This window comes from Auxenochlorella protothecoides (genome assembly GCF_000733215.1).
Source record: "Auxenochlorella protothecoides strain 0710 unplaced genomic scaffold scaffold41, whole genome shotgun sequence".
Taxonomy (NCBI): domain Eukaryota; kingdom Viridiplantae; phylum Chlorophyta; class Trebouxiophyceae; order Chlorellales; family Chlorellaceae; genus Auxenochlorella; species Auxenochlorella protothecoides.
The window spans coordinates 53,715-76,873 of record NW_011934407.1 but is presented as its reverse complement, the minus strand read 5'-3'; the positions used below and the strand labels follow the sequence as shown (position 1 = coordinate 76,873).

Here is a 23,159-nt window from a genome sequence, read left to right as displayed (position 1 = left end):
CCCTGCCTGTCATTGCTGTAGGCATCGTCACTGTACAGCTGATGCATGAAATAAAGGGGATTGAATGAGCAGGATTGCATTCAAGTTCTATGCAGACATTATCATCTCCTATGCAAGTCAGCTCGACGGGAAAATGGGGCAGGGGGCGTTGCCTTGCCGAAGAACAGTGTGGTAGCTGATAAATGAAGGGTACAGAGTGGCGGCCTGTGAGCACAGTGCTTGCAAGCCTGGGCTGCTGCTGGTCGAGGACAGGTAGCACTGAAGGGGATTGTACACGGCCTTTCCTGGCCAGGTCAGTCTCGCTTCGAGGGAATGCGTGCCAAGATGGGGACTGCGGTGCCTCCACCTCTGCAGCTGCTGCATGGCATCTTGCCGGAGTAGCCGCACGTGCTGCACCCGACATCGCCATCGGACCAGCGATTGCAGAGGCAGGGCACCTTGCCGGTGCCGCCGCAGGTAGAGCATTCTTGCTGCCCCTCGCGAGTGGGTTGTGCCTGCATCGCGAGAGCGGGGTTACGGGATCGTCAGCGCTCGAGAACCAGCGCGGTACGAGGGCCTTCGGAAACGAGAGCTGGGGGATTCGGAAGCCGACCCAAGCGCCCACTGACCTGCTGCATCGCGAATTGGTAGCCAAACCAGGCGACCGCGCTCCAGATGGAAGCCGTGGCCACTTGCGACACCAGGTTGAAACTGGACTCGTCCACCATCGACAGAAACTGCGCCCGCGCGACTCTCCGTGGCCGTGACGGCATAATAGTGCGAGTTGAGGTGAATCCGACTCTAGGGCGAGCGTTGGGCAGCCGGGCAGGTGTTACCACCGTGGGGGTGCGGAGGGACAACATGGTCACCACCTCTGCTCCTTGCTGTCGCTCAAACGCTTGGTTACTTAGGAGTGCCGAAATGTGTGAGAATCGAAATTCCTAAAGCAAAAGCGATATGCGAAGGACGGAATGAAGGTTGGTGCCCCGCCCCCCCCTGCCTGTCATTTGCTGTAGGCATCGTCACTGTACAGCTGATGCATGAAATAAAGGGGATTGAATGAGCAGGATTGCATTCAAGTTCTATGCAGACATTATCATCTCCTATGCAAGTCAGCTCGACGGGAAAATGGGGCAGGGGGCGTTGCCTTGCCGAAGAACAGTGTGGTAGCTGATAAATGAAGGGTACAGAGTGGCGGCCTGTGAGCACAGTGCTTGCAAGCCTGGGCTGCTGCTGGTCGAGGACAGGTAGCACTGAAGGGGATTGTACACGGCCTTTCCTGGCCAGGTCAGTCTCGCTTCGAGGGAATGCGTGCCAAGATGGGGACTGCGGTGCCTCCACCTCTGCAGCTGCTGCATGGCATCTTGCCGGAGTAGCCGCACGTGCTGCACCCGACATCGCCATCGGACCAGCGATTGCAGAGGCAGGGCACCTTGCCGGTGCCGCCGCAGGTAGAGCATTCTTGCTGCCCCTCGCGAGTGGGTTGTGCCTGCATCGCGAGAGCGGGGTTACGGGATCGTCAGCGCTCGAGAACCAGCGCGGTACGAGGGCCTTCGGAAACGAGAGCTGGGGGATTCGGAAGCCGACCCAAGCGCCCACTGACCTGCTGCATCGCGAATTGGTAGCCAAACCAGGCGACCGCGCTCCAGATGGAAGCCGTGGCCACTTGCGACACCAGGTTGAAACTGGACTCGTCCACCATCGACAGAAACTGCGCCCGCGCGACTCTCCGTGGCCGTGACGGCATAATAGTGCGAGTTGAGGTGAATCCGACTCTAGGGCGAGCGTTGGGCAGCCGGGCAGGTGTTACCACCGTGGGGGTGCGGAGGGACAACATGGTCACCACCTCTGCTCCTTGCTGTCGCTCAAACGCTTGGTTACTTAGGAGTGCCGAAATGTGTGAGAATCGAAATTCCTAAAGCAAAAGCGATATGCGAAGGACGGAATGTAGAGAATTCGTCATCGTGTGGCCGGGGATTTTGGAAGGAGTTGTGGAGAAGCGTGTGCCCATCGTGCACGCCTTCTTCATTTCACTTTTCTCACATACTGTTTCATGCCCTGTTTTTTAATTCCAACTTGGTAGAATCCAAACTGCCTAGTTTGATTTGACAATGTAACAGGTCGGCGTGGGGTGCGGTTCGTGTTGCTTACTTGCCAAGTAGAATTTACGGAATCCCCCACGGTAGAGCTCGAGAGTCTTACAACCGTACCAGACAGACAGACCGCTGCCCATTGACAAGCGCATGCACAGCGAGACACTTTAGGGACATACGCTTCCATAGTTCTTTACCATCGACCGATGGAGGAGCGATATGTTTTGGGGTTGGACGGTGGGACCGAAAGCATGCGCGCTGGCATTTTTGATCGAAAAGGTACCGTTTTTCTGTTCTCTGGCGAATAATGAAGGTGATGTCTATGATCAAGTGCATCTTTTGGCAGATGGCAAGTCACCGGAGTCGGCTCATGACATCCCGCAGGTGCTCCCATCGCCTTCGCATCCTCCCCCTACTCCACGACATATCCCCAATCCTCCTGGGCTGAGCAGGATCCTGAAGAGTGGTGGAGGGTACGTACCGTACTTGGACGGACCCATCACCAAGTGCATGGACTTCCATCATTAATGGCTGATGTCAATGGTCTTTCCTATCCCCAGTATCCACCCCGAGCTCCTTTTCACAGGCCATGGGGGAAGCCAGTCGAGCAGCTCTGGCGGCCGCAAAAGTCAAGCCCCATCAGATTGAGGCCCTGAGTCTGGACACCACCAACTGCACTGTGGTTGCTCTGGACGCTGCTGGGAAGGTCGCACTGGGGGTGGTTTCTCCCATGATCCACTCGATTCTCATTGTCATCGTGCAAAGGGGACACATCGTGCTCGCACGCGGCGGCACCACCTGCCGAGAATAGAGACCTCAAGCCTTGTGCCCCTCCTTCCACCCAGGCGCTGCGCCCGTGCCTGCTCTGGATGGACATGCGGTCGGCCGCGCAGGCGGCTAGGGTGGCGGCGAGCGGCGACTCGGCCTTGATCGTCAATGGCGGAGGCAAGGGACCCGTCTCGGCTGAGTGGATGGTCCCCAAAGCCCTGTGGCTCAAGGAGGAGGAGCCGGAAGTGTATGCAGCTGCAACATACATCTGCGAGTACCAGGTTAGTGTGGCGTCAGGGGTTGGGGGTGGGCGGCGGAAAAGGGGGCATGTCGTCATGTAGCTTGACGCTGGGCCCAAAGCCAGTGCTGGCCCAGAAGGAGCTCCAGCTCTGTACCGCCGCACCGCTCCTCCCTGCCCTTGCCTGAGCCATCCAACAATCCGCCATCATCCCCGCTCCCTCACCACAACCAATCCCAGGACTTCATCAACTTCAGGCTCACGGGCTGCATGTGCGCTTCTGTGAACAATGTGTCTGCTCGGTGGCACTACGACACCCAGAGGGGCTGGCCCGACACCCTGCTCCAGCACCTCGGCATGCCAGAGCTGCTGGAAAAGTGGCCCCAGGATGTGCTCCCCCTCGGTGCGTGTCCAGGCTGGCGTTGAGCCTGCCTGTGCCTATTGCTGAGAGATGGTAGCAGGACCCCATGGGGGCACCTTCCGCAACGCTGCCCACCCAAGACCTCTGGGCCCCACCCCCCTTCCCCCAACCAACACGCCTCGCAGCTGAAGTGGTGGGAGGGCTGACACAGGAAGCTGCTGAGCACCTGGGCCTCGCCCCCGGCACCCCGGTGGCCCAGGGCGGCGTGGATGCCCAGATCGGGATGCTGGGCCTGGGGGTGATTGACCCCGGATCGCTGGCGCTCCTCATGGGCTCCAGCCACCTGCACTTGGGCGTCACCGACCAGATGTGCGTGGGGGATGGTTAACGTGTGGGGTGGCCGGGGATGCGCCTGTCCCAGGATCTGTGAGCTGCTGCTCCAGGAGAGCAACAGGGCATGCAGGCCCCGCCCCCAACTCCTTGTTCAAAAGGCAGGGGCTGGCTGGTGCAGCAGTCATTTCCCTGGATGCTCTTCACCTCACCATGGTGCTTGAATTATAGGATGATTGGACCACAGAGTGCCTCTGCTTCATGCCTCAGACGGCCAGAGCACTGTGGGCGCGCCTGCAATCAGGTGTCCCCTTTCCTCATTGTCAGACAAGGTCCCTACTTCAATTCTCCTCAGAATGAACCACCCAAATCCACAGGCTGCACGGCTCTGGCATGTTTGGCACCTACCGCGACGGCCTGTGCCCTGGCATCAGTGTGGTGGAGGGAGGCCAGACCTCCACCGGCTCCGCCGTAGCCTGGCTGCATCGCCTGCTGGGCTCCCCCGGCTATGCTGAGCTGGACAAGGAGGCGGCTGGCGTGCCGCCGGGGGCGGAGGGACTGGTCTGCCTGGATCACTTTCAGGGCAACCGTACCCCACACACCGACGCTGCCTCACGAGGGGCCTTTGTGGGTCTCACCCTGCGGCACTCCAGGCAAGCACAACATTGGGGGGAAGGGGGGGAAAGCGTGGTGGCAGTCCCGGGTCGAAAACTTGCTCGACGCGCCCCAGGGCCATGGAAGAGGAACGCTTTCAGTATTGAACCTCGTCGCTGATTTGCCTCCTTGACTAGGTGTTCTTATCACGCTGACATACAGTGTTCCAATGTGCCCCCTTTGCCAAAGTTACACCTTTGCTTACATGGGCCTGGCTGGCATGAGTTGTCATCCCAAACCTCCTCCTGGCTCCTTTCCGCTTCCCCCAATCCCCCCACACCCCTGCCACCCCCCCTCCCTCATCCCCTGGCAGGGGCCACATGCATCGCGCCTTGCTGGAGTCCATCTGCTTTGGGACAGAGCTGGTGCTCGAGACGATGCGTGACAACGGCTTCCACCCGGCTTCCATCACTTGCGCGGGGGGCCCCACCAGATCCGACTTCTGGCTCCAGCTCCACGCCGACATCAGCAACATCCCCCTCCGCCTCACAGAGTGAGATGGATGTGGTATGACGGGGTGTGGTGCCTTCATCAGAACCGAGCTCTTGTGTCGTGCCCAGTCGGGCAGCATCAGAGGGTGCTGGGGATCATCCTTGAGCCCCAGCCTCGGCACCCTGCGCATCACCACCGTCCCCCTTCCACCACACACCCAGGGTGGCAGAGGCGCCTGCTCTGGGGAGTGCCATCCTGGCCGCTGTTGCAGCGGGCTGGTACCCCTCCATCCCAGATGCAGTGCGGGGCATGGTGCACATCGCACGCACCGTGCAACCCAACCCAGCCGTGCATGAAGCGTATAGGTAGTTTTAGTGGCCGGTCCCGGCGGCTCTCGTGCAGCATGCTGCACTTGTTCTCTGTGGGGAGACGCGATGTGACAGGGCAATGCCTCATGGTGCATGCGGAGTGGGCACCCCGCCCTGCCTCCGACGCCAGGCCGATGGCTGCCACCCACCCTGCGCGCTCCTCCCTCCCCGTCTGCTCGCAGGGAGTCCTACGCTGCGTATAAAGAGCTGTACCCCGCTCTACGACCCACGTTCCATGCCGCTGCAGCCAGAGACTCAGCCAGGCGGCAAGCGCAGAAGGGCGCCAGGGCGTCTGCGTGATGTGTGAAAACCCCCGGGCTTCGCGTCCTCTTCAACACCATGTACTTGTTTTAAGTGCACTGCCAAAATGCATGTTTACTGTACAGCAAAGCGATTCTTGGCTTCCTTGTGTGTCCCATGGCAAGCCGGGGCAGGGCAGGATGACAGGTGCGGCAGGCTCGGGCGCGCCTTGATGGTTCTCATGCCTGGCCAGTGCCCAATAGCTGGCCAACGATGCCGGTGGTCTGCCAGTACTTGCTGGTACACCTGTCCACGCAGCTGTTCTCCCCCACATTGAGGTCGCCGTCCTTGTACCTGGTATAATGAGGGGTAAGAAATGGCATCTGTCTCAAGGCAGGGTCCAGGGGGGCCCTCGCATACAACACGTTGGTATGAGAAGCACGATCAAACGCGAACACTTTCAAACCAATATACACGTAAAAAGTCAAGTACCAACTCACTTCCTGTCGATGCACTTGTCGAAGCAGCTGGTCACCATTCTGAGAAGGTAAGGAGGAGAGGGGCGTGTCGTCGACCATGCACAGCTGGAAGGGAGCATGTGCACAACGAAAAACACCGACAAACTTACTTGTTAAAAAGAGCAACGCGGTATTCCATCTCCTGCTGGGCCAGGATCAGGGCCTGGGAGGAGTCGGGCTGCTGGCTCGCCATCGTGGGTATGTGCCTCACGACCTTTGCGCAAATATCGACTCGGATATCAAAGATACTATATGAGCAGCAGGTGACTGCTGCAGACAGTGGGAATGAGATAGCGTCCCAAGGGTGCGCCAGTCAGTTACTAGGAAGACTTAGCGCCCTGGCTCCTTCCTCCACCGCCGCTGAGTAGGCTGGCGCGCGCGGTCCCGTAATTCGCGGGGTTCACCCGATGGTAAATGCAATCCCATCCGATGCATCAGCCCACGAACCCAACATCCGACACCTTGTGCTTCTGAATTGGGTCGGAGGGCCGAGCAGTGGGCTCGTGTTCCGTGCGGAGACGTTGCGGAGCACGGGATATCGAGTCACCATGTCGCTGCAGCGCACCCTGGACAGCGCCTTGCGCTGGCCGGCCTTCCTCCTGAGTCTGTTTATACTCTTTTGGTCCGTCCCATTCTGCAGCCTGACCTATTACATTCGCTTCCTGGACCTGAAAACGGAGAGGAGGGGTGACGTCTTCAGCTGGTGAGCAGCGTACCCTGAGTATAGGATGGAAGGCTGTGTGCGCAGGGCTGACGCCATTGCGCACAATCACGGAGGATTCAACATGACATGTCTCCGAATCTCCCTTCTCCTGCTCAGGGCAGTAGGCATGAAGAGATGGTTTGGAATCAAGATCCTCAAGGTTGGGGACCGCGAGCTCTTCAGGAAGGACTGCATGTATCTGGTGCGAGGTCGCGAAGGAGGAGTGCATCGCAAGGCAGGATTGGTATGGCGGTATTGAGCCCTTGGAAAAGTGTTTGTCAAAATGGGGAGCTCTTCGTACCCCTCCATGGGCACCAACCTGAGGCTCCACCCCTCCCAACTTGCACTGCAGATCAACCATCGCAGCTGGGGCGACTTTCTGGTGGATCAGTACCTGACAGAGGGCCGCTCCACCTTCCTAGCAAGGTCAGCATGGTGTTGAGTTGGAGTATGTGATCCTCATTCGATAGGTTTTGAAGTTCATTTGCTGAGAAAGGGCATGTGAAGGGCCTCCAATGAAGGGTGACTGAACCCTGGTAGTCCAGTTGTGCACCGTTCCTGCCCTTTCTTCCATGCCACAGAGCCATGGTGGCGGTGGCTTTCCCTTTCTTCATGACTGTCATCATGGTCATGAAGGCCACCATGGTTTTCAAGCGTGGGAACATCCCGGATAAGGAGGTGTGTGGTGGCGGGTGTGCAGCGTGGCATTTTGGCTCCGCTTGGCCGCCTCCTGTGGTACAGCCCAGATTGGCTCGTGTTGCAGCCAGATTTGAACCACCCATCACCACCTCCCGCGCCTCCACATCCACAGAAATTCAATCGCTGGATTGACTCTGAATTCGCGGCCACCCCGCAGACGGCGATCGCTGTGTACCCTGAGGGTGAGGGCCATGGTTGGGAGGAGTGCTGCGGTATGCTTACACCTGGCGTTCACCAGCTCCGCTGATATATGCTTCACCAACATCAAACCCTGTCCTCGTCGCACATCCGACGCCCTATAGCTCGTTCCGCCCCTTCTTCATCCACTCAGGCCACCGGAGCACCATGACGGATTCCCTGCCCCTGAAGCGCGGCATGCTGCACTACGCATACAGCCGCAAGCTGCCCGTCCAGGTCATCATTGCAGCAAATAAGGAGGCCGTCCTGTCGGAGAAGCACAGCACTGCACGCTTTGGGCAGACCATTTGGGCCGGCTACTCTGGTATGTGCCTGTTTGGGCCTGAGTCGGGGGGCCGACAGGTATGGCCTTCAGTGCCCTGCACTCCTGTGCACCTGGGAGGGGGCTGTGGAGCTTCAACCCACGACCGGCTTGCCCTCTTGGAACGCAAGATTCCCTGCGCCCTGATGTGCACCAGCATTGCAAAGGCTCGATTCTCCCTCCTCCACAACCACGTACACGCGCAGAGCCCATGTTCCCGGAAAAGTACGAGACCTTTGACAAGTTCATGGACAAGGTGCAGGCCACCTGGAATGAGGAGTGGAACACGGTCTTTGGGACCAAGCCAGAAGGTGTGTGAGTGTGTGTTTGTGTTGCTGGGGTGGGTGTTTCTCCTGTATGCAAGGCACAACCTACATGACAGCATTGTCTCTGCCCCCCACGGTCATGGGTCTCCCCTTGCAACCAGCACCTCCTGCTCTGAGGCTTCAGGCACATGCCGGCCCCATAAACATCACCCATGCACCCCCTCCCCCCCCCAAACAACAAAAATGCAGGGCTGAGGGAGTTGGTGTGCGAGGATCCCAAGCTGCTCACCCCCCTGCACGTCAGGCGGGGCGTGTCCACCATCATCGCCGTCGTGGACATCTGCTTCCTCGCCATCATGTACTACTCGCTCCGGATGGCGCGCCGGGTCTCCGCCGCGCTGGGCCCGCTGGAGGCCCCCCTCCTGGCGTTGCTGGCGGTGTACGTCACGGCCTCACTGGTGCGGTACAGCCGGCCGTACGACGGCGTGGCCGCCTCCGCGCGGAAGGGCAAGCTGGCGCAGGCCAGCGCCACGCAGGCGCCGCCGGCCCCCAAGCTGGCGGCCAGCGGCGTCGCCGACGTGTCCGCCGCCACCATCAACCGGGCGGCCTCGCTGGCGGCAGAGCCGGGTGACCCCCAGGGACGGCAGTGAGGCAGGTGTAGGTCACATGAACGTTTGAGATTTTTAGGCGCTCTACAGTCTAGTCAAGAGCAGGTGGTTGATGCGCTGCTTTACATGCCCACTTCACGCTGCTCCCCCACAAGGCGTATGTCCGACGAGGGGCGACCCCTGACTGTCACCTCAGCGTCGCTGCTGTCCCCTTGCTGGACCCTGCGCCACCCCTTGCTGTGCTGTAACTTGCTTGCCATTCCGTGCGGTTTGGATCACACAAGGGGTGGGTGCAGGAGTGTGGGGTAGGCACACATCGAAACGACGCACCTCCCCCCTCTCCCTTGCGAACGGTTTCCTGGAGCAAAGAAGGGGGTTTGCACCCCCACGCCCAACTGTGTGCCGACTCACAGCAGGGCACCGAAAGAAACCCGACATGCGCGCGCCGTCCTCACTCACTTCCACACCTGGCGTCCAAAGTACTCCAGCGCGGGCAGGCCCCGGACCTCCAGGTCGAAGAGGGGCGCGGTGATGACCTCCAGGCCTCGCAACTCGGGGTTGTCGTGCAGGCGCTGCAGCGCACGTGCCTGGTCCTTGCGCCGGTTGTCCAGAAAGCTCTGCGTCGCGCCGTCGCCGATGACCTGGTTGACCACCAGCGTCCGCACCGGCACGCTCTCCTTGCGCAGCGACTCCGCCAGCCGCACGCTCTCCGCCGCCGCCATGACGGTGGGTATGGTGACGACGATGAACTGAGTACGTGCCTCGTCGTGGAACAGCGCCTTGGCGGTGTTCATGCGCTCTGTGTGTGTGGCATGGTGGGGGAGGAGAGGTGGAACGAAGTGACGAGCACATGTGCTGGAGGAGGCGGCTGCTCATGCCAGGGGCGCCCCTGCCGCATGAAGCCCTGAAGGGTCCCTGTAAGCCAGATGGCAGGGCAGCGCTGCCCACAAGGCTTGGCGCACCTCTGAAGACCTCCAGGGTGGAGGGCTCGCTGGGCCCCTTGTTCCCCTGGAAGAAGCCCTTGACCGACTGCGTGACGCTGGCGATCTTCTGCTGCAGCATCAGGATCTGCGGGCGGGGCGGGGTGTGGAAGTGCCGGAGTAAGGTGCTGCCAGCGCTTCAAACGCTGCGTGTTTTGCTGTGGCCTGCAGGAGCTGTACAGCAATCCCTCGATCCAATTCCCCTCTCTCCCCTCATCTCCCCAAGCCACTCCCATCCTGTCGACCACCTCCCAACACAGCACCTTGCCCACAGAGGTGTCGAGGAAGTCTGGGAGGGACAGCAGGCGCAGCGTGTGCCCAGTGGGCGCCGTGTCAAAGACGATGCGGCTGAAGCGGGAGTACTCGGGGCTGTCCAGGAACTGGATGACCTTGGCAATGGCCAGCGCCTCGTCCACGCCAGGCGGCGGCGTGTCCAGGAGCTCCCCTGGCGAGGGGGGTGGTGGGCGGTGGGTGGGCGAAGGTTCCCAAAGGTCCCCCGCCTCATCGGGCCGAGGCCCGATGGGGGTTTCACCTCCTGTCATCATGCAGACGCACGCGGCTCAGCTGAGAACACGAGCCCTCCCAGGGGCAGACCAAGGATCAGCCATGCCGTGACATCCACAGCCTCCACGCTCCACACACCTTGTCTCTGTCAACCGCACTGGCGCCCCAACCCACCCTTCCACCACCCTTCCACCACCCTTCCACCACCCACCCACCACCCTTCCACCACCCTTCCACCACTCACCCAGATTGAGGTCCTTGAGCTGCTCGGCCAAGCTCCCCAGACCGACGCTGCCCAGCACGGCGTCCAGCGTTCCCCCCTTCTTCCCGGACTCGGGCTCGGAGTCGGGGGACTTGGCACCTCGCAGCTCCTGGCGCGCAGCGTCGAGGTCCAGCTCCATGCCCCACACTTGGCCCTGGCTGCCCTCCAGCTCCACTGGGTAGCCGCAGCTCACGTCCTGGGGTGGCCGGTGGAGCGTGTGGTTGGGGGGGGGGGGGGGATGGGAAGGGACCTGGGACTTTTCGACAGCGAGGCTGTCCACCGCCACGCTGTACCCTGGCCGGCCAGCCCTCAGCGCCTCCCGCACGCTCGCCATCATGTTGGGCCCCCGTGCGGAGCCCGCGCCCCGCGCCCTCCTCCCCCCTTCCCCCACGCCATCCCCACACCGCCGCTCTCGACTCCATCCAAGCTCCCGATGCCCTCCCACCACACGCCCTCACCTGGTCCAGGGCGTCGGAGAGGGAGTGCGCGGGGTCTGTGGACACCACCAGCGTCGTGTGCCCGGCGGCCGCCAGCTGGACGGCCAGGGAGGCGGAGCAGCTGGTCTTTCCCACGCCGCCCTTTCCACCCAGCATGAAGAAGCGCCTGTCCGCGCCTGAGGGAGGGCAGGATCGGGGCAGGGCGCAGGCATTTGGTGTGTTCAGAGGGGGAAAGGGGTGCTGCCTGGAGCATGCGCGCGGCCTCCAGGAGGGCCCCCTCGGCGCTGGCACCCTGCAGGCCAGCCTGCTTCGGCCCCCACCCACCCCCTCCATCCCTCACCTGCCGCAAACTCTTCGATGATGCCGCCCCACACCAGGCCCCCAAAGTACTGCAGGCCGGGCAAGCCCCGGACCTCCAGGTCCAGGTAGGGGCCCTGCAGCTGGCGCAGCCCCTCCAGGCCCCGGCTGTGCGCCAGCAGGTCCAGCGCTGCCGCTTGGTCCTTCAGCTTGCTCTCCAGGTACCTGGGCGTGAGGAAGGGCTGGGCCCTCTTTGTGACCTGGAGAGTAGGCCTGCAAGCCCCAGGCTCCAAACCACTGCCGCCCGCCACCTTCCCTCCCAACCCCCAATCTCCCTTCTCACTTGCGCGCCAGGCGGTCATCGATGACCTGGTTGACCACGATCCGGGAGCAAGGCACGCCCTCTCGCCGCAGCGCGCCGGCCAGGCGTGCGCTCTCATTCACCCCCAGCACCGTGGGAATGGTGGCGATGATGAATTCCGTCGTGTCCGCGTCGTGGAAGAGGTCCCGCACCAGGCGCACGCTGTTCTGCAGGCCGAGACGGACGAGGGGCGGCAGGAGGGATGGGAGGGCTGGATTGGGTACCCTGCATGCCCTCCGTCGTCGTGGGGGGGCCCCTCTCGCAGGCACACCACAGTCCCTTGCCCGCCCCCCGGCGGGCGAGGCGCACGGAGCCCAGGCTGCATCCAAATACACCCAGTCTACTTCTCACATCTCCCCCCCCACTCTCTCCCCTCCCCTTCCACCCCGGCCCCCCACACCCTCCCCTCCCCTCAATGCCAACGCCTGCAGCACCTGGAGCTCGGTCAGTTTGTCCACCGCCTCCTCCTGGTCCTGGCCGACCCTGAAGATGGCCCGGAGCGGGGCCGAGGCCGCACTCAGCTTCTTCCGCAGCCGGACCAGCTTGCCCAGCGTAGCGTCCACGAAATCAGGAGCTGAGCAGCATGGGGGATTCCGGGGTCAGAGGAGAAGGTTGGGACGAGCTTTGGGGCGTGAGTTCTATGAGAAGCATGTCCATCAAGGCCCTTGCAAGCGGTTTGCATCATGACATCGAACTTAGGCACGTGCCAACCAGAGCAAGCGTCGTGAAGCAGTAGGCCTCAACGCGGCCAGCCTTGGGCCAGTCTCTCAATCTTTCTTTTCCCCTCACAAAACCGCACTCGTCAGCAGGCGCAGGGTGTGGCCTGTCGGCGCGGTGTCAAATACGATGCGGGTGAAGCGCGCAAACTCCTCCCTCTTCACGAATTGCTGGACCTGCGGGGGCGAGGGCATGCAGGACCAGGGGTTGAGCTTGGTCTGGCACGAGCCGGCGCAGAATTCAGCTTGGAGAGGACCGGTCGCCGTGCGGATCCATTCCTCCCCCTGGTGCCCACCTTGGCGATGGCGACCGCCTCATCAAAGCCCGGAGGGGGGGTGTCCAGCAACTCCCCCAGCTTCAGGTCTGTGAACTGCTCCAGCAGGCCTCCCAGGCCAAAGCCCCCCATGAAGTCCTTGACCTCCTGCTTCCCATCGCCTGGCGGCGGGGGAAGATGGGCACAGGAGAGGATGCTTTGCCCTGACGAAATATGTGTGCTCAGGCAGCACTGGGAAGCACGCTGTGCTTTCGAGCTGGATGCGCCAGCGCCTGCTCAAACGATGGGTTCAAGCCTCGGATCACGGGCCTGACCTCTCCACCCCACCCCACCTGCGGTATAGGCCTTGAACTTGGCCTTTTCCCTTTCTGGGTCGATCTCCAGCGCCCAGAGCGGGAGCTCTGTGCCCTCCAGCATTACAGGCATGCCGCCGCTCACATCCTGGTGATTGGGAGGGGTCCAAAGGGTGAGCGGGTTATGGAAAATACACATCTGGATTGATCCTCACACATGCGCATGGGAGAGTACAAGCCACAGGGCAACCTCTGTCCCTTGCGCAGTGGAGCAGCAAGCACAGCCGCACACCGGAGCCATCCAAGAAGCAAACAGCGCTCCCCCCACCTGGGCCAGGGAATCACTGAGCGAGTGCGCGGGATCCGTGGACACCACGAGCGTGGTGTGACCCTCCTCAGCAAAGCGCACCGCCAGGGAGGCAGCCAGGCTGGTCTTGCCGACGCCCCCCTTGCCACTGACCATGATGTACTTGCGCCCCGTGCCCGCAGAGAGCTGGGTGAAGGCGCTGGCCACCGGTTCCACCTCCGTGCTGGAGACGGCCTTCACGGCGAGTCGGATCCCATTGGAAGGTCTGAGTCGACAGCGTGACTGTGTGATGGAGGCTTGAAGCGCCTTCTGCGCGGCAAATGGGCGGCATGCGGATGGGTGGGCTGGCTGGCGCTGTGCCGCATGCCCGGTCCTTGACCAAGCGCATCCTAGGTGTCACAAAGTACCTGGTACCATCGTGGTGTAGAAATGTGCTTCACAGCGTGCGCCTGGAAGCATTTTGATGGTAAAAGGGCCCGGAAGCCGGTGTGCATCGCGGTGCTCATGTGATCCACGGAATATGCACGCAAGCCTACAGGCTTTTCAGGGCAATTACTTATTCATAGCTGAATTTGCTTACCGTTTCAACCAGCGAGCACACTGGGAAGGGCACTCTTGTTGCATCTAGATGGCTCGATTAACTCTCCGACACGATCCGATAGGCAGCCGAGCTTCCACTCATTCCTGGCCTTCCCTATGCCACCGACGATACTGCCAGCCTGGGATTGAGCACCATCAATCTTCTAGGATGTCACTCGCACGAGCACTCTATGTCAGATCCGGTATAGTGTGGATGAATGCTCTGTACTCGGCGTGTCGCATGCTTAAGAGGTCGTCTCTCCGCATACGCTTCCTACCCATGCTTCGGCCCAAACAGCAATGTTGCTGAGTAGTAGGAGGCAAGTACTGTCAGATTCTCCTACCCCTCCTTCCACAACTGTCCGATTGGGAAGATAGCATGCCACACTCGGCGTGCATCGGTGTAGGCCCCTTGGCCGCCGTCGGACTTTCAGGGACCATTGCTGTACACTTGCTGACGCCATTTATCCCGGGGCAAGCGTGCTACCTACCGCAAGGCTCTGAAGACCAAGGACCGGAAAGGCCCACTGGCCTGCACCCTCTTAGCCAGTAACGAGACACAGCTGCCACATCTGAGCCCCTCAGATATCCCAGTCTTGCTACCCAAGAGCGACCCAGAGGTGGAAGAGGACCGCAAGAGTTGGGCGGCAAGGTCTCCCTAACAGTGCAGGGAGGAACTTGAGGGGAAGCGCAGCGCAATCTGCAAGGGCTGAATCAGAGCTCTGTTGCTGATGCGATTGGACGGGTTACACGGACCATTTCCCACCTCGGGGGCAGAGCACGCTGCATACGTTCCCTTCTTGAGAGAGGGGATGGCAAGAGGCGACGGACTTATTGAGGGACTACAATGCTCATCATCACCTTTACATGCTGCAGAATTTGCGTTCTAGGATACCTAGACCAGCACAGCGTGTAATGGTCATCTGGGTTATGAGGGGTCCCGCCAACTTGATGAGTCCCTATAGCCTCAAGAGCCTAACAAGGCACCTCCCGATATGTGTCGACAATATAATGATATCCTTGCACTCGATAATTTACTACTTTCTATTTTTACATCGGTATATGACACCCAGGATGCCTACAACTGGCGCGATGATACCGTATGGCAATTTCAAGTGGACCCCACAGGCACAGGCATAACCCTCACGTCCCAGGTGTACAACTGGAGTGTAGAATGAGGCGTCCTTCCTGTTAAGCTTACCCTATTTACGACTGGATATTTCCCAAGGCAGGAGCTTGCCAGTGCTGCTGGTTCTCTATGTAATATGTGCAGCTTCAAGGCTGTTGTTTGGGTTCGATCGATGAGCTTGGTTCTGCTTCAGGCTGTGGCCCAATGATCCCATCAGAAGGAGCGAGTCATTCTCTGGCAGTGGCATATTGGAGACCATGACCCATCAGGCTAACCAGGTGTGACCTGGAGAAGGATCATCCTTCACACTTTGGTGCCTCCGAACCTGATTTTAGAGCCACTTGATCAATGTCCATCAAAACGTGGCCCCAACATATATAGCTCTGCACTCTCTGACGCTAAGCTCATTGCGGTGTCCGAGGCCAGCATTAGCAGGAGGTATAGCGAGGGATAGTGCGCTTGTCAAACCTGCCACCCAGGCATCTCTCAGGGCAATTGCGTGACATTCCTGGAGCGCGAGATCCGATGAACGGACAATGCCCCTTTCCCAGGCATCGTGCACAGTAATCCAACACCACTTTTGCCACTGCACATCCCAGGCAACCAATCTGTGCCAGTTTGGGGGTGGTTGAGGGTCATAAGTTGCGACAGATCCTACAGCAGCAAAACGTCCAGACAGATTCCACGTATATCCCTCGTATATCTGGTAAGGAATCGCGGCCTAGCACTGGTCATTTTCTTTGAGGCCTTCGGCCCTCAGATATCAGGGGTGGATGTCCAAAAACGGGGCCCGAGGAGTTGCAACCAAAGTCGCACCAGCACCTCATGACCGGGTGCCTAAAGATGACTTTGAAGAGTACTTAGCGAGTACTGCTAGCCAAGGGGCATGTCTGCATTGCAAGCATGGTTGCTATAGGCGAGCTGTTGTTCACCCGCCCTGCTTTCTTAAGACACCAATATGGCCTCGAACGGCAACTGGGGACCAAGCGCGGTTGTCACCGGTGATACTAAGGAAATGTCTTTGGCGCACCATTGCGTGCGGACTGTCAGTCAATCACAAGCTAACACATAGAGGCTGATCCTGTGAGCGCGGCGTCAGACTCTGCCGCGATGGATCGTTCAGTGGCCATGGCACTCCTGTGCTTGTCCCTTGTCGGTGAGTACTTGGACGTGTGCGGGGCACAGCGATGACATTGCAACAGTATGAGCTCACAGCCACTGTCCATCCGACCTTGCAGGCTCAGCCCTGGCTGCACAGAGTATCGAGGTGAAGTCCTGGTTCCCGGAGAATCCCACCAACGAGTTTCTGCCCGGCAAGGAGGTCAAGGCTGTCCTGGGCCTTCACAACGCCGGTTCCAGTGCCCTGAATGTGAGCTACGGCGCTGGCCTCCTGGCCTCGCCGTACGATGCCAACCAGGTCCTCCTGAACTTCACCACCCAGGCGAGGAGGGCGGGTAGGGGTGGGAGAGTTGGCCTCGGCCTTCCCTGTGGCAGACTGCCTCCAACCCACCTAGCTCTGCAGGCTCGCCCCTCACCCCTCCAGGCCTATCCCCCTACCGTGCAGTACCTGAACAATATCCCGCTGGCGCCCCAGCAAGAAGCCAGCGTGGACTACACGTTGCACTTCCCAACCCAGGTCCCCCCCCACGAGTTCCTGCTGAAGCTCGTCCTCTACACCACTGTGGATGAGCAACTGGAGGGGCACCTGGTGTACAACCAGGTGGGTCCTGTGCTGTTGAACCCCGGGGCAGCACGCTGCATCGACTCTGGGGCACCGTGGATTCTGAGTGCACACCCACCCGGCTCATGTTCTCAACCCCTCACACCACCGCAGACCATCTTCGTCATCGAGCCCGCACTGTGGATCGACCTGCAGCTGATCGGCCTCTACCTCATCGGCCTGGCCGTGCTGGCGCTGGCAGGTGCGTGCCGGCGGCCGGGTTGGGTGATCTGAGCATGCCCTCCGACCTGTGCCCCCCCGGGTCGTCGTCGAGTTGAGCATGAGGCATCGATCCCTGATTCCCATCCCCATGCCCCTCCCGGCCTGCCTCTTTACAGGCTACTTCGGCCTGGGCTGGGCAAAGAGCAAGGGGTACGTTAAGAAGACGAGGAAGTCCAAGCTCACAAAGACGGGTGCGGCGTGATGGTGTTTGGGGGAGACGGGCCCCTGTCCGACGTCTGTGCCAGCTGCTGTGCCACGGTCATCATGCGTGAGGGGTGTATCTGCATCAATGAGCTGGGATGTGACTCGGGCCCCCCCCCACTCTCCCACGCACCCCTCCAGCTCCCGGCCCGGCCGACAAGAGCGACTATCTGAAGGGCACCCACGGGCACGAATTCCTGCGCAAGAGGTCGGGCAAGCTGAGCGATTGACGCCCTGGTCGCCTTTAAAGGAGCGGTCTGGTACCATCTCTGTGAAGCTGTCTTTGCCTGGCTTGAGCCCTCCAGGAACATGAGATCTTTGGTGCAGGGGCCGGAGCGGCGGGCGCGGATGAGCCCTTCGATCGGAGATTCCGTCGCGGCACCCTTCCCCCAGGCGTGAGCACCAAGACGACGCTGACGTGCATGCATGCATGTTATCGAGAACTAATCGAGGACCAAATTTCCGGATCGAGCGTCCCAAGGAACTGATGAGAACCCAACAGGCCAACACGTCGCTCCTCCGATAGCCACAGTGGTGTTCGCGGGCTTGCGCCCCCTTCAATGGCAAAGAGTATGCGACAAGGGTGTGCGAGACATGCACTGCATCTCATGTTAATGGCTCGCTGGAAGGACGGGGTGCATGTCTCTTCGCGAGGGAATTCCGACACCTCCCTGCCCTGTGACGCCTGTGCAGAGAAGGCAGCCTCGCGTGCAGGCTCCCGCGCGGGCTCCCGGGCAGCATCCGAGGCTGGGGACGATCTCGCCTCCACGGGCTGGTCCTCCGTGGACCAGAGGAGCATGGGGAGCAGCGGGGAGGGGGTGGAGGAGTACATGGACGACCCCTTTGAGGCCAGCATTGAGGGCCTGTATGAGAAAAGGTGGGGGTTCACTGGGGTATCCTTGTGGTGGTGGGCAGGGGGAATTCCCTTGCATCCCCTGGAATCCGGTCCCACTGTCATGCGCAGCCTTCTGTTGTGCGCCAGAGCACATGCCTCTGGCCTGCTCCCATGCGAGGGGCCCCCTACCGCAAAGCAGGGCGCCGGCACATGCCGGCCCCCTGCCTCAGCGGCCCCGCTCAACCCCCATTCCTTCTCTCCACCAACCCCTCACGTCCCAGGACGACGACCCGAGAGGGCAGCCTCACCAAGCTGGTGGCCTTGCTCTCCTCCCAATGGCAGTACGAGGAGTGCGCACTGCGGGAGGAGACCCTGTTCCAGCTCTTCCTGCGCTCCCTGCGGCGGGGCAAGGGCGCGGAGGCGCGGCTGGGGGCCCGCGCGCTGGGCCTGCACGCCATCACGCTGGGTGCTGGCCCCGCCGTGGAGCGCATGCATGCCGAGGCCCTGCCCGTGCTGGAGCCCATTGCGCTGACGGGTCAGGGGCCCGAGCGCTGCTCCGCGATCGACGCGCTGAGCATGCTGTGCTTCGTGGGCGCGGAGGGGCCGCCGGAGACGCTGGCCTGCATGGACATCCTGGCCCGGGTCTTCTCCACGTCCTCTTGTGGGTACTGTAGGAGTGTGATCTGGTGGTGATTTGGGTGGGGAGGGGGCCCATGTGGAGATGGGTTTTTCCTCATGGTGAGTATGATGAAGCCATGTGGGAGGGGACATTGAAGAGTGTCCTGGCTTGTGCACTATCTGCTGGGGAGGGCGCGGATGCGGCTGGGCCTGTGCCGGCGAGACGATGTCTGCCGTCCCAACGCAAGCGGCGCCCTGGGCTGCCCCACAGGTCTCTCTTCTTGTCCCTTATGTGAATGTTCTCTCCAGAACCCTCTGCCCCCAAAAACACTTGCACCCCAGGTCCAGAGGCGGTGCAGGCCACGGCCGTCAGGGCATGGACCCTGCTGCTGACCACCGTCCCCGCCTGGCACCTGGAGGCGGGCTGGGTGGAGGCACGGCTGGCCACGCTGGGCGCGCTGCTCCACGCCCCCTCGGTGGCAGTGCGTGCCTCGGCGGGCGAGGCGGTGTCCCTGCTCTACTCCACCTGCGGCCTGGCGTCCCTTGCGGATGCGGGGCAGCAGGGGCCCGCCGCGGCACCTGCCACGCCAGCGTCCCCGGGGTCCAGGCCGCCGCGCCCCAGACCCGGGGGGACCCCCCGGCCGGGCGGCGGGACGGAGGGCGAGGAGCCGCCCACCACGCCCGGGGTGGATCTGGGGCCTAGGGTCAATGGCAAGAGCGTCAGCTACTCTGCCGACATCCGAGCGGAGCCGTCCAGTGGGGAGGAGGAAAGCAGAGCGGAGGGCACCTCCTACTCTGCCAAAAGTATGGACCGGAAGGCTGTGTGCGGGTCCAGGGGCGGGGGGGTGGGTGTGCGCTGTGGCGCTTCCAGTGAGCAACCATCCCAGCCCCTGGCTGACAAAGGAGGAGTGTGTTGTCATGCATTCCGCACGGATCAAGGCATTCCAGTCGGGGCCTGGCAGGGGCCCACTCCAGCAACCAGGACTCATCAATGCACCCCCCCCCTGCCACTGTTCCAACAGCGGTGGAGCGCCTGGAGGACATCACCGCCAGGATCCAGGATCTGACCACCAACCGCGGCGACGCGTCCCGTCGAAGCCAGAAGGAAAGGGCGGAACTGCGTACCACATTCCGTAGCATCCTCACGTCCATCGAGGTGTGCTACACTGGGGATGTGCGAGGGGGCATGCCGGTTATGCCGCCCCTCAGTCCTCCGCAGGAGTGACCTCGTTGCTGCGTGGGTGGTGCAGCCTACGAGTCTCATGGTCACCCACTGTCTCCATCAAGTCAGGCGCCCAACCCTCAGTCGGCACCTCTGCATCCGCACAGGGTCAGACAGCTTTGCCCACCCAGAAGATTAAGTTGCGGCATGGTGATGTCCTGCTGGTAAACAGCCTCACGGCTGTGCTGCGGCTGAATGCCTTCCGGCGCTTCCTTGCCGAGGGCTTCCAGGCCCACATGCAGGTGGGCTGGGAGGTTGAATGCATGGTGTAGTGCTTCCTTGCCATTCCTGGCATACAGCGTCTGGGCTCCAGCCCCAGGCGATGCTCAATGTTGGCGGTTCATGTGGGAGGTGCTAGTTCTGCCAAGTGGCATCTGACAAATGTCTGTGTTGTTGTATGGCTTGCCTTTCTGGCCTGCAAAGAACATGTATCCACGTTCTGCATCTTCACAACACAGGACAACCCCCTCCTGCACGAGGTCTTCAATTTCCACCCCAGACAGGAGGCCGCAGACCGCCTGACCGCCCTGGAGAAGCGCCTGTATCGCTCCCCCGCCTCCGCCGAGAGCAAGGCTCGTGCGCAGGACAGGAGGAGGGAGCGGGAGCTCATGGCGTCCTACAAGGGCTCCATGCTGAGCATGGAGTAGGGACGGGCTCCTGAGCGACAGCTCTGAGAGCACAGAGCATGCTGCCAGCGACGCTGCTCCCATGGCATGCATCAGTCAAATTTACCGGCGTATTGCCCTTGCCATTCCCATCATGAGCAGGTCTGGCAGGCTTTCTCAGGCATCCTGAACCCAAACTGTCCATGCTGTTACATCTCACTTCACATGTCGCATGGGAGAAGCAGGGGCACAAAGCACGGGAGGGCGAGGCTCTAAAAAAGGGCCAGCACGGTAGAGCTGAGCACCCAATGCTGCGCAGGGCACGACTGTGCACCAGACCGTGGCAGGCCGCACCCAACTACGACCACTGCGCGCTCAGTTCCGGGGCTGGGCATCCAGCTTCCTCCTGGCTCCTTTGAGCGTGCGCTGCAGCGCCCCCGCTGCCACCCCGGCCTGGCCGTCCAGGCGGCCGGCAGCGGTGCCGGCCGCAGCCCCTGCTGCCCCCAGCGCCTCGTCCAGGATCGCGGTGGCTAGGCCCCTGATCCCGCGGGAGAGGTCCCGTGCAAACCCCCGGCGCTTGGGCCTGGAGAGGCCGCAGAAGGGCCCGGTCACCGCGGCGCCAGCCGCGCCGGCCACACGCACAAGCGGGCGGATGGGGCGGGTGCCGCCCACGAACTTGTGTGCCTGATAGGCCGTTTCGCGGATGTAGGCGTTCAGGATGGCGGAGCCTGCACGAGGTTTTTGGGTGATGGTAGAGCCTGATGGTGTGGTGAGGAGACCCGACTCAGAGCCAAGCGTAGCGCCCTGCTGCACATGTCCTCAGACCACCCCGAACCCCAAGCCCACACCGCTCACCGAGGGCGGCCAGGCCATCCACCCCAACGAGGCGGAGCTCACGGTAGGTAAGGCGCACGCCCCCCAGCGGCACCAGGTGCAGGAGCTCATTCAGGCTGCCCTCCCTCAGCGCCTGCAGGTTGACCGCGCTGGCAGCGTGGTCCAGCACGATCAGCATGGGCTTGAGGGTGAAGTGCTGGATGAAGGGCCACGATGCAGTGGAGTCTGTAGGGAGGGGTGGAGATGTGTTGATGGAGGTGGGGTTGGGGGGTGGGGGGAGGAATTGAGTGGCTTGGGTGGGAGAACGAGTGCGGGGTGCTGCCTCCGGTATTTAGGGCTGGGCCAGGCTCTGTGGACCATGCCTCGTGACAAGTGTTTGAGTGGCCCAATCCAACAACCCAGTAAGGACCCTAGGCATTGCCAAGCACACCGTTCATGGCGGGTGTATCCCACACAGGGCAGGCTCGAATCGTGGCATGCCCACCATCACCCAAACAAACACGACCAACACCTCTCCCCACCTGCCGCCCCCCCCGCCTTGGACTCTCCCGCCTCCGCCTCGCCGTCCTCCCACCCACTCCAGTCCACCAGCCGCGCCCCAAAATCCTCGTCAAAGTCGGCGCCCTCGGCGCCCTGTGCCAGCACATCCCGCAGCACGTCGATGGAGCGCTTGCGGAGCTGCAGGCGCAGCGGCGCGACGGCCGCGGCCACGCGGTACTCCACCTCGCCCCCGACGCGCACGCTGTGCACGACGACCGACAGCTGGGGTGGGGGCTCGGCGCGAGAGGGCGTGGGGGGGCCGTGGCGCGACAGCACGGGGCGGCCCCTGCTGTCCTCCACGGTCAGCGAGCGCAGCGTGCATGTCGTGGCCGGGGAGGAGGCGGCGGCGTCGGGCCCGTCCCTCGTTGCGCTCGACTCGCCCTCCACCTGGAGGTATGGCAGGGGATGAGGATGGGGAGGAGAGGGTGGGCTGTGCGCACAGAAGGCCTCGGGAACGTGTGGCGTCCAGGCAGACACAGAGTTTCATCTGCCGGCGCCTGCAGGCTGCCTGACCATCACAGGCCTCACTCCAGCACCCCGCACCCAGCCCCTCACCATGATGCACAGGTCGCGCAGGCGGGTCACGACGACGTCGCCGGTGGACGCTGTCAGCGTTATGTCGATGTTGAGGGTGCAGTGCAGCCAGAGGTCCTCTGGGTCTGCCTCCAGCTGGAGGGGAGAGGGCACAAAGGATGGGGGGATGACGTAATCGTCTACCAGTCTGGTCGCTCCAAACCAGGTGCCGTCCTGGGTGTCCCTGCAGATTGCACAAGGGTTGTGGGGGGACGAATCAGAAAGCACAAAGCATACTGTAATGCATCTGAACTGATGCTTTGATCCCACTATACAATCACAATCCTAGTGGTGATGCACAAGTCGGCTGTCCCACCCTCTCATCTGGATCCCTGTCATCCCTCTCCCACGGATGCTCACGAGGAGCTTGGGCCTTCCAGCTCCTGCCAAGCGGTGTCCGAGTCGACCATCACTGGTGGGCTGCCGGCTGGAGACAGAGGTTCCAGGGGAATGTCCTGGTAAACCCCCCCTGGATTGGGAGGGGGGGGCGGGAGGGGTGGGGTGCGGGGTTGACAGGAGCAGCTCTTGCAAGGGGGCCCACAACAGGGGTCAGGGGGGGGACACATTGTGGGTTGCTTCTCAGTCCCACGCCCTTCCGACCCCTGCATGCGGCCAACCATGCTGGCAATCCCTGTTCCCGTCCCCATGGGCAAACCGCATCGCCCCGCGCGCACCTTCCACAAACACAGAGGCAGCCGGTCCCGCCGCCCCGCCCCTGGCGCGGGCGCCGCGCGCCTCGCGGAAGGCGTCCTCGTCAACCCCTGCCAGCACGTCCCGTGCCGCCGCGAGCTCCTGCTCGGCGCCTTCGGGGCGCGGCGAGGCGCCTCGCCCGGGTCCCACCGCCCCCGCCAGCCGGTGCCCCAGCCGCTGGACCAGCTGCCCGCCCCGCGGCG

General features: G+C 61.9%; 10 protein-coding genes across 10 annotated transcripts; 4 read left to right on the top strand and 6 right to left on the bottom strand.

Moving 5' to 3' along the window:
• Positions 1–293: 293 nt before the first annotated feature.
• On the bottom strand, positions 294–464 carry F751_3836 (hypothetical protein; the record flags this gene model as incomplete). The annotated part of the gene is made up of 1 exon (XM_011403038.1): positions 294–464. A coding segment is annotated over one exon (171 nt), but the record flags the coding sequence as incomplete, so codon positions are not given.
• Positions 465–1,267: 803 nt separating this feature from the next.
• On the bottom strand, positions 1,268–1,438 carry F751_3835 (hypothetical protein; the record flags this gene model as incomplete). The annotated part of the gene is made up of 1 exon (XM_011403037.1): positions 1,268–1,438. A coding segment is annotated over one exon (171 nt), but the record flags the coding sequence as incomplete, so codon positions are not given.
• A 1,223-nt stretch (positions 1,439–2,661) lies between these two features.
• F751_3834 (Ribulokinase) lies at positions 2,662–5,523 on the top strand (the record flags this gene model as incomplete). Its single annotated transcript, XM_011403036.1, has 9 exons — positions 2,662–2,754; positions 2,918–3,121; positions 3,319–3,481; positions 3,625–3,808; positions 4,147–4,330; positions 4,586–4,611; positions 4,737–4,916; positions 5,077–5,220; positions 5,406–5,523. The coding sequence occupies 9 exons, from the start codon at positions 2,662–2,664 to the stop codon at positions 5,521–5,523; spliced, it is 1,296 nt and encodes a 431-aa protein (XP_011401338.1).
• A 179-nt stretch (positions 5,524–5,702) lies between these two features.
• F751_3833 (Mitochondrial import inner membrane translocase subunit TIM10) lies at positions 5,703–6,174 on the bottom strand (the record flags this gene model as incomplete). The annotated part of the gene is made up of 3 exons (XM_011403035.1): positions 5,703–5,817; positions 5,964–6,002; positions 6,092–6,174. The coding sequence occupies 3 exons, from the start codon at positions 6,172–6,174 to the stop codon at positions 5,703–5,705; spliced, it is 237 nt and encodes a 78-aa protein (XP_011401337.1).
• A 355-nt stretch (positions 6,175–6,529) lies between these two features.
• On the top strand, positions 6,530–8,798 carry F751_3831 (hypothetical protein; the record flags this gene model as incomplete). The annotated part of the gene is made up of 8 exons (XM_011403033.1): positions 6,530–6,684; positions 6,802–6,886; positions 7,037–7,110; positions 7,266–7,362; positions 7,496–7,565; positions 7,715–7,885; positions 8,089–8,193; positions 8,398–8,798. The coding sequence occupies 8 exons, from the start codon at positions 6,530–6,532 to the stop codon at positions 8,796–8,798; spliced, it is 1,158 nt and encodes a 385-aa protein (XP_011401335.1).
• Positions 7,878–8,267, bottom strand: F751_3832 (hypothetical protein; the record flags this gene model as incomplete). Its single annotated transcript, XM_011403034.1, has 1 exon — positions 7,878–8,267. One exon carries the CDS (start codon positions 8,265–8,267, stop codon positions 7,878–7,880), a length of 390 nt encoding a protein of 129 aa, XP_011401336.1.
• A 413-nt stretch (positions 8,799–9,211) lies between the features above and the next one.
• F751_3830 (Putative arsenical pump-driving ATPase) lies at positions 9,212–13,694 on the bottom strand (the record flags this gene model as incomplete). The annotated part of the gene is made up of 13 exons (XM_011403032.1): positions 9,212–9,555; positions 9,719–9,824; positions 10,000–10,181; positions 10,527–10,698; positions 10,961–11,115; positions 11,280–11,461; positions 11,580–11,764; positions 12,032–12,171; positions 12,397–12,490; positions 12,610–12,749; positions 12,921–13,029; positions 13,210–13,422; positions 13,596–13,694. 13 exons carry the CDS (start codon positions 13,692–13,694, stop codon positions 9,212–9,214), a joined length of 2,121 nt encoding a protein of 706 aa, XP_011401334.1.
• Positions 13,695–16,006: 2,312 nt separating this feature from the next.
• F751_3829 (hypothetical protein) lies at positions 16,007–17,269 on the top strand (the record flags this gene model as incomplete). Its single annotated transcript, XM_011403031.1, has 6 exons — positions 16,007–16,052; positions 16,135–16,265; positions 16,440–16,616; positions 16,731–16,818; positions 16,955–17,029; positions 17,181–17,269. 6 exons carry the CDS (start codon positions 16,007–16,009, stop codon positions 17,267–17,269), a joined length of 606 nt encoding a protein of 201 aa, XP_011401333.1.
• A 378-nt stretch (positions 17,270–17,647) lies between these two features.
• Positions 17,648–20,361, top strand: F751_3828 (Interferon-related developmental regulator 1; the record flags this gene model as incomplete). Its single annotated transcript, XM_011403030.1, has 6 exons — positions 17,648–17,916; positions 18,156–18,535; positions 18,835–19,296; positions 19,515–19,648; positions 19,822–19,956; positions 20,173–20,361. 6 exons carry the CDS (start codon positions 17,648–17,650, stop codon positions 20,359–20,361), a joined length of 1,569 nt encoding a protein of 522 aa, XP_011401332.1.
• A 333-nt stretch (positions 20,362–20,694) lies between these two features.
• F751_3827 (Autophagy-related protein 2) lies at positions 20,695–22,676 on the bottom strand (the record flags this gene model as incomplete). Its single annotated transcript, XM_011403029.1, has 5 exons — positions 20,695–21,047; positions 21,175–21,378; positions 21,675–22,080; positions 22,249–22,450; positions 22,627–22,676. The coding sequence occupies 5 exons, from the start codon at positions 22,674–22,676 to the stop codon at positions 20,695–20,697; spliced, it is 1,215 nt and encodes a 404-aa protein (XP_011401331.1).
• Between the last annotated feature and the right edge of the window lie 483 nt (positions 22,677–23,159).